Source organism: Branchiostoma floridae, chromosome 8, assembly GCF_000003815.2.
Source record: "Branchiostoma floridae strain S238N-H82 chromosome 8, Bfl_VNyyK, whole genome shotgun sequence".
Taxonomy (NCBI): Eukaryota; Metazoa; Chordata; class Leptocardii; order Amphioxiformes; family Branchiostomatidae; genus Branchiostoma; species Branchiostoma floridae.
This window is the reverse complement of record NC_049986.1, coordinates 17,098,156-17,106,222: the sequence shown is the minus strand read 5'-3', so window position 1 is coordinate 17,106,222 and position 8,067 is coordinate 17,098,156. Positions and strand designations below refer to the sequence as shown.

The 8,067-nt window shown below is 43.2% G+C and overlaps 1 protein-coding gene across 1 annotated transcript; it reads right to left on the bottom strand.

The window, feature by feature from the left end:
* Positions 1–1,619: 1,619 nt before the first annotated feature.
* Positions 1,620–7,907, bottom strand: LOC118421695. The gene is made up of 2 exons (XM_035829149.1): positions 7,238–7,907; positions 1,620–3,640 (listed from the first exon to the last, which is right to left on the bottom strand). Exon 2 carries the CDS (start codon positions 3,615–3,617, stop codon positions 2,277–2,279), a length of 1,341 nt encoding a protein of 446 aa, XP_035685042.1. The 5' UTR covers positions 3,618–3,640; positions 7,238–7,907; the 3' UTR covers positions 1,620–2,276.
* Positions 7,908–8,067: the final 160 nt, after the last annotated feature.

Genomic DNA, 8,067 nt, shown 5'->3' with positions numbered 1-8,067 from the left:
TTCAGAAACATATACGGGGGAGGGGTCTCAAGTGTGGCAATTTAACCCCTCATACATAACTGAGGTTTGTCAGATCTGATCAGTTTCTGAGTGACAGGCGAATACGAACGTAGACGCCATGTCTAGAGAAAGCTATCAAAGAGCTTACCACATATTAATTACATAACTGATCATGGCATATCATGAGACATGTCAAATAGGCATTTGTTCGTGTACTGGCTACTCGTTCTTATAACTCATCGTCTTCGCCCGTTGTTTTTGCTAAAACAACAGGTATTTTCCGCAGCCTGGCCTGATCAGGGTTAATACTTACCAAATTGTTTTGGTACGGTGTTTGTATTCTTCCCGTGATGTCTGTCGAGCTGGCTGTGTATACATCTTCTTTCTCGCCATCTTCTGTTTAACAAAAATTGAAGTCTGGGCGTTTCTTTAGCATTCAAAGCCGTTAGACTCCGATCCAAAGCAATTTATCCTCTGTCAAAAAATCTTAAATCGATTTCTACATATTTGACCACATTGTTTCCAACGATTGATCTCTTTCTCATGAAAAGATGGGTTGATATGAAAACAGACTTAGAAAAATTCTATTGACCAACAACCAGGCAGTGCAAAGACACACACACACGCACATTCTAGCACCTCAATGCAACAATTGGTGAAAAATATAACCTCCTGGTCGGGTAATCATCAAGGGATAGGATCCCAATGACACACTGTACATATTGATTTCTTCGTTCTTAAATAGGTATTTTTAGCAAGTAAAGCTGCATAAACTGTCCCATTTAAACTAAAGGATTAATCATGCACCTGTACCCCGTGTCACCTCAGCGAAGAGCCAGGTATTGATTTTAAGCAGAATCTACCCAACCACAGCGTCAGCTCTCCCGGGATGGCCTTGTATTGACTCTAGTGGAACACTGACTCCTGTGATACATTCTTCAGATAATACAAGTGATAAGTTGTCGACTACCCAATATTAAAGATGCTGTCTGCGGCTATACCCTATTCTGCTATAGAACTGATTACATGTTGCAGTACGTGTGCAACATCGGCTGGTATTGGAACCATGTCACGTCGTCATACTGACGAGCACAGCGTGGGCAGGCATCGCTGCACATGTTTATGAGCGCACGAGTGCGAAGTGGGAGGGTTTGTCTGATAGTAATTTATTCGGTAATGCGTCAACATCACAGAAACACTCATCTTCAATTAACATCACAAGGAATCCAGCTAGATGTGCCATGTTGTGTAGGACAACTCGTACAGAAATACAATTGATCAAATATTCAGCAGTACTCCTTTACATGCAGAGGTAGCAACATATTTAATGAAAAACTAATGGCCCCATGGCTGTAGATTTGCTGCGAAATTAGATCATCTTCACTTGCTGTGATCACATTCCAAGCCGGGCAGCTAAGAAAATATGGTTGGAAGCAAGCCAGGGCATTTTTACGAACTTGCAAACGGTAAAATTTTCATGACATCACGTATACGTACGTACAAAAATACATCCATTCTTGTTACAAGTATGACATACTCAACATATCTTATAAAAGTAGTGTGTTTTCATTCAAACCAAGTTTTTAAAGCATCGATCTCAGTGAATGCTGCAGATATTCAGGGTTACCAGGGGCTTTCCATCTTTTTATCCTTGGAAAGAAGGCGCCATCAACCATCAACAGAGAATCCTTCATTATTGCCGCTGGTTGCAGCAGCCAATTAAGCAACCCACGGCAGTTCGACGCACCCGCTACACATTCTGTGACGGGGCAACATATTCTCTACAGTGTTAAGGCCAGTATAGGCAGTTCTTAGCCTGATTAATACTTAACAAATCATGACAAATGTGGTACCAACACCTGTAGAAAACTACTCTTTGGTACAAACATGAATTACACTTGACTACTGTCCTTGACTTCTATGCTGTAAGTAGGTGAATCTATTCAGACATACAATCACACACGCATTGTCACAATTTGCACTTCCTTCTTCCCATGAATATTATATTTTTCAGAATGTAATGGATTCAAATAGCTATTGATGCCAACAACCTCTGATGGAAAACATATTCAGAGTAAGGCAAACCGCTTTCCAAGACGTTGTCACCCTAAATAATTCAAGCAGGCAATACGTAGAATAAATGAATAAGAATTATCAGTAAGGGAATGGTCCAAGGAGATACAAGCTCTCGCCATTTTGGGGATCTACCATCTAGTAATACACCCTCTCCAAGCTATCAATATTTTTCAAAATGTGAATAGGTATCAGGTAGTGGATCAGACAGTCGTTTCTATTGAGGCTGTTGATGACTGTCTTACAGGAGATATCCGATCTGGTCTGCGATGCTCGGTTTGCATCCACACGGTGCAGTTCTGCTTCAGCATGTTTGATGCATCCGTCCCCGCGGACGTCAGCACAGGTGCCTGCTCGGGGCTCATGGTCAGAGGATCTGCCGTAGTTATCACCATAGCCGTGTCTAATTGGTGCGCTTCCAGTCCGCCGGGCGGCTCGTCTGAGCCGTACTGCTCGTACATAACGTCATACCTGGCGTCCATGGTTGGCGTGTCGTCCGGTGGGCTCGGTGGGGGCTGCCCGTAATTATGCACCGCGATCTGTTCCGTGTTGAATGTATGGCTTGCAAGCCATAATGGAACCTCCCCGTAATGCTCGTAAGAAAAGGAGTATTGCCTTTGAATTTTTGTGCGTTTCGTGTTGCCTGAGGGTCTTCTCGAAGGATCATACTGCGGTACAAATTCCTCTGTACTCATGATAGGTTGCGCGGGATGTAGGGAGGGCGGGCCATCTCTTAGGTCTGCCTGCGAGGTAGCATTGCGCAGGTAACCGTCCCTTGAATCGACGCTGCTGCTTCTTGAGAATCGCCGTCCGGCGTTAACTGATGAAGCCTGTTGCGCCCCGTAATCCTGGGCGGTTGTCCAAGGGTGTATATCCCCGGCTATCGTGTAACAGCGATGTAGGCGTATGTGTGATTCGCGGGGTTTCCGTGGAAGTGTATCTGATAACGTCGGTGTGTGTGGGAAGCTTCCTCTCATACAGGGCTCCGGAATAAAGCCATCTCCTATTGTACTCTCGTGAGGGAAGCCACCCCTAAACGCAGTTTCATTCGAATTCCCCACGCCAAATGAACGTTCGTGCGGGTAGCCGCCTCTGAAGCTTGAATCCCTCGAGAAGCGGCCTCGTAGAAAATTCCGGCATCCTTGCAATCTTCCGCGAAACAGTCTGCCTAAATCAGGCTTCCAAAACCATCTTCCATGCTGATCCCGGTATCTCATTAGTAGCAAGATGATCAGCCACGCCAGAAGACCAAATATGATGATGAGCGCAATAGAAACGAGGATATATCGTTTATGGTCGATCGGCGGCTTCATATAGTCCAAATCGTAGAAGGGCGCCGAGGATGGTGTAGGTGGGAAATCTGGCCTGGACGTCATATTCAGTCCTCCCTGCAGAATGTCGGGTGTGTAGGACTGGTTCAGCCAACTCTCCACGGCAGGACGGCGCGTAACGTTTCTGGAAACAGAGTCAAATGGTTGGTTCTGTTCACGGAGGGATGCAGGTTTCAAGCAGCGCCGCCCGCTGACCGGGTAGTCCATTATCATTCACAGAGGTGGGATGCCGATTACTGAAAGAGAGTGTTATAATTGACAGTATTGGCCACCGTTGATAGGTGTAGACGTGCGGTGTGCATGATATGATTCGTAAATATCAAACTATGAAATATTTTGAAATAAACAAAATACAAAAATGAAATATTCATGAAATATTATTTTGCACAAACACTTAGTCATTTAATGGAACATATAGTTTTTTTTTAGCCTTGTTGGATTTCGTTTCATTAAGGATAGCCTAGGTGCGTTTTTTGCTAATAATGATATCGATGAATTTAATCACATTCTGCATAGCCGGCGTGTGTGTGACGATAAGATGAACGTAAGTACAACGCGGCTCATTTTCACCAAACAGGCCAGACAGCTACAATATTTTACACACAGATAACGATCGTTACCGGCGTGGATTTGCATTGAATTTAAAACCAGGCGCGAAGATAGCCACAGGAACAGCAAGACGTACGGTTTTTCCCTGCCAAAATGTTACCTTGTCTCTACCCTACCATTCAGCCATTGGTTATACCGCAGGGTAATTAATGACGGTCTGTTTGTCTGGATCAGACAGTGCAGCGATAGGTCAATACAAAACGGTCTCTGCATTCACTTGAGAAGGATAACAGCGTGTTAATATTTTTCTCCTCTCTTGGGCAATCGCTAAGTACGTGTAAATATTCTCCAGATTTGGATTGTGTACCCGTCAAATGGTAGGGGCGTGCTACAATATGCGTGCATGAAATACATGGGGTAAGTTATGTAAGGACGCGGTTACGGTACATCCAATATCATTATGAGAGCGCCGGTATCACACTCGTCTGATTTTCCATCAAAATGTTTAATAAAGTCCCATGTCATGAGAAATGATGAGTCTTGAAAGGTCAGCGGTGAATTTTCCTGCGCGTTTTTGTTGGTAAAGAGGTTGAGCTGTAGGAGCTGGGAAGGTCTACATAATGAGCAATTCATCAAAACGTCCATTCTCAAGGATGCCGATATTAGTCCTAATAACAGAGCCTACCTTGCTGTATATTGGCCTTTCTGTCAATCCATGACTGCAGTGTAAATGAGATTGTAAATTGCTACAGTTTATGGGGGCAATCTTTTATTTTCCATGTATTTTATGGCAATGACGTTGACACTTTTTTCATCCACTGTTACTATGGCTTGCATTCCACTAGACGATAATGGCGCTGCGACCTTAGTTGGATTTATGTAACTGATTCTATTTGTTTATTTGTTTCGCACTTAAAAGAAGAAAACAATGAATACATGACAAAGAATTATAAAAGGACATAACAGCGCAAGGGAGGCGGAAAGCTTCTGTTTATGAGAAGGCCTGCCTTTACTAACTTATTACAATGTATATGAATTAAACAAAATACAAAAGTATGCATAATTGAATAATTGAATTATTATTTAAAATGTTAAAGTACTACGAAAAAGGCAACAGAATATACTACAAAGCTTGAAAAGGTTCGCTCTCATCTAATAGATTAGTTGAACGATCTGTCACAGGTCGCAGTGAGGTAGCCGCCATTGTAAGATTGGTGTACGTATATCATGGCGTGTATTCTGGAACACGTACACCACTCTGAGATAAGCACCTGACGGAATTGCTCCCTACACCTACTCCCACCTACAGCACCTTTAATAACCTGCCAGTAGCGCGACTCGGGGGTCATCTGGCTCCGGGGGAATGGAAGCGGCGCAGAGCCAATTTGGGCAGTTGGCCTCTGGCTGGAGGTAACTACGGAGATGTAGGACGTAATCAGTCGCATCGGTGGTCTGAGTCGTTCTAGAAGATCCCCTAAAAGGTACACTTTCAAAATGTCACCATCAATAGGCAGGTCCGTCATGTGTGTAATGGTCACAGGACGGTAAATCTTGGCGGTAGTCACCGCGGGTGTCGTGACAAACTACATTGGACAAGTCCGACTTGTTGTAACGCCGTAACAGTTTACAGTGAGAGATTGGTGCACTCAGGCAGTGGACACTGAGTCGACCGATAGCATTGTACCCCGGGCATTTATCTTTTGGAGCAATAAAGTATGCAGACGCTTTATCTTCACAAGACAGGAGGTCGTTAACCTCTGTTTCCGATCTTAAGCCACAATGAATGTTTTGAGCAATCATTTAACCAATTACTAGGTTGATGCATCGATGAATGGCAGCAATGTCGCCAGATTTATGCATGATAAAAAAACATCAGCCTCATTAGATAGTGCACCACGGCAATGTTTCATCATTAACAAGTGGAGACTCACGATAATGAGACTGCTCTGTTTTTCGCCAAGGGCTCTCTTTAGTACATCGATTGATTGATCAGTTCAACCTTGTTTAAGTTAATGTGCGATGATGTCAAACTTGGCCTTCAATTTTTGTCTTCTATATTCGTCATCGGTATGGCGAGTAAGTCATATAGTTGAAGGATACAGTATACATGTATATATGTCTACTTAAAGTCTTTCGTCCGTTTATTATTCTTATAAACGATTTTAAACAACAATTACCAAGCCCTGAGGAGACATGTTTACTTTCTTCTCGTGTGTCGAAGCAGACGAAATGAAAGATTCATCTCATGTTCTCGCCCTTTTGCGCGCTCCCATACTACTCAGCGCCAGCTGTACGTGCTGTGGGGTGATAACTAGCATTTTTAAAGTCGCTACAGTACATCAGAACTCGCATGCCTGTTTTTACCTCTGCATATGCGGACAAGAATGAACAGGGAAAACCATTCGTCTATACTATCTGATTTCATTTTAACACTTGGCGTATAGCATTTTTTCGATCTTACTATTTGTGCTCCTTTCAAAACGGACTCGTAATGTCAAAACGGACTCGTAATGTCAAAACATACGGGCTCGTAATGACCATTGTAATCGAGATACATTTGTAAACGTCGCAAGTATGAGATAGACATGTGAGGAAACGTGAGGACAAGGGCGTTGCCTGGAGAAATAACCGCAGTCGACCGTGGCTCAGGGCAGCTGCTATATTTTCTGAGGCAAAACGAATGACTTTGTTTCACAGGGACGGGCGATGAGCAATATGACAGAAAATTGTGATTGAACTAGCTTATTAAATCTTGCCAGACGCGATTCTATAAGAGCGTTTATTTGAAATATGTCTCCCTCGAGAAAATTTCCTTGATACAATATGTCCAAAAATAGTGTGGGTGGCGGTTGCGTTTTCGTGGAAGAATCTGCATTTCGAAGAAAAGCTTCCCATGGTGTACATCACTTGTACCAACCTGTCAGAGTGTAGCTCGTTTAATTCCTATAATTTTCTGTAACCTTCATTGACGTATCACTGAGCATGCATCTCGCACTGACATAACAGATTTTCCATGTGCATGTTTTTTGCGAGCTGTCAATTATTCCCTGTAATAAGCGTCATTAAACTAATCACGTATTCCCTAATAAGAGTGGATAAGCTCCCCCTGACAGGGACGGAAAGTAACGTTTGCTCTGGATACGGAGCCACAACATCCATCTCAAATTGTTCAACGAAGCCTCACAACAAAATAGATCTTCTACGTTACAAGGTCACATATCCCTGATCAAAAACAGATAACGATTTCTCCAACAGTGCGGGCCGTAAATTTGTGAAATACATACCTGCTTCTCCGCTGTTTCTACCCATCACGTCTGATGTCCCTGTCTCACAGATCCTTCGCTGAAGAGGAGGAGGGAAAATGAGTAGCTTGGCGTCTCTTTGTATGCAGTCTACAGTGCGTTTTTTCTGTAGACTTTCCCATCTGACAGTCGGTCGCGATACGTGCGCTAAATATGCCAAGGGCTGGGCATCGATGCACGCAACGGGCGACGCATTCTCACCTCTGTGTTACGCGAGCTTCATCATTATTTTTCAATTTCTTTCTCAATGAGCTTGACAAGAAGTCTATAGCTTTTGGGGAGAGAAAGGCCACGATCAGCTATCTCCAGTGAATTGTGACATATAGGCGAGCTGGCAGCTACATTTAGATGAAAATTCCTGAGCACGAAAAGATTTACCTGATCCTTTTTGTGGCAAGTTGCACCGCAGTCTAATAAAAATTCGCAGACACTGGGGATTCAGTGGAGCGTTTAGGGAAAACGCCTTCATGTCAAGCACGTATATAACCGAGGCACGAGTTGGAGAGGTGGCTGAAAGAGATCTCTATGGGAGAAAACGTTGTTCTGAAAGGAATTGCAAATTCCAAGTAAATCTAATCAAAAGAGTGATGGTGATTGATGCTCTGCTTCATCGACCGTGGCTATAAAGTGCGTCATTGTTAGTAGCAGAAGCTGTCTCCTAAGTCATATGTGTTTTCTCGTCGATTTTGAAGACTTATGAAAATTTAGAAAAACACACTTGCGGTCGTTAGACTTTTTCCTTCAAGTTATAAGTTCTGTGAAATATTAATTGAGAAGTTTTTTTAACAGTCGTTTGACTGGCCTTTAAATCC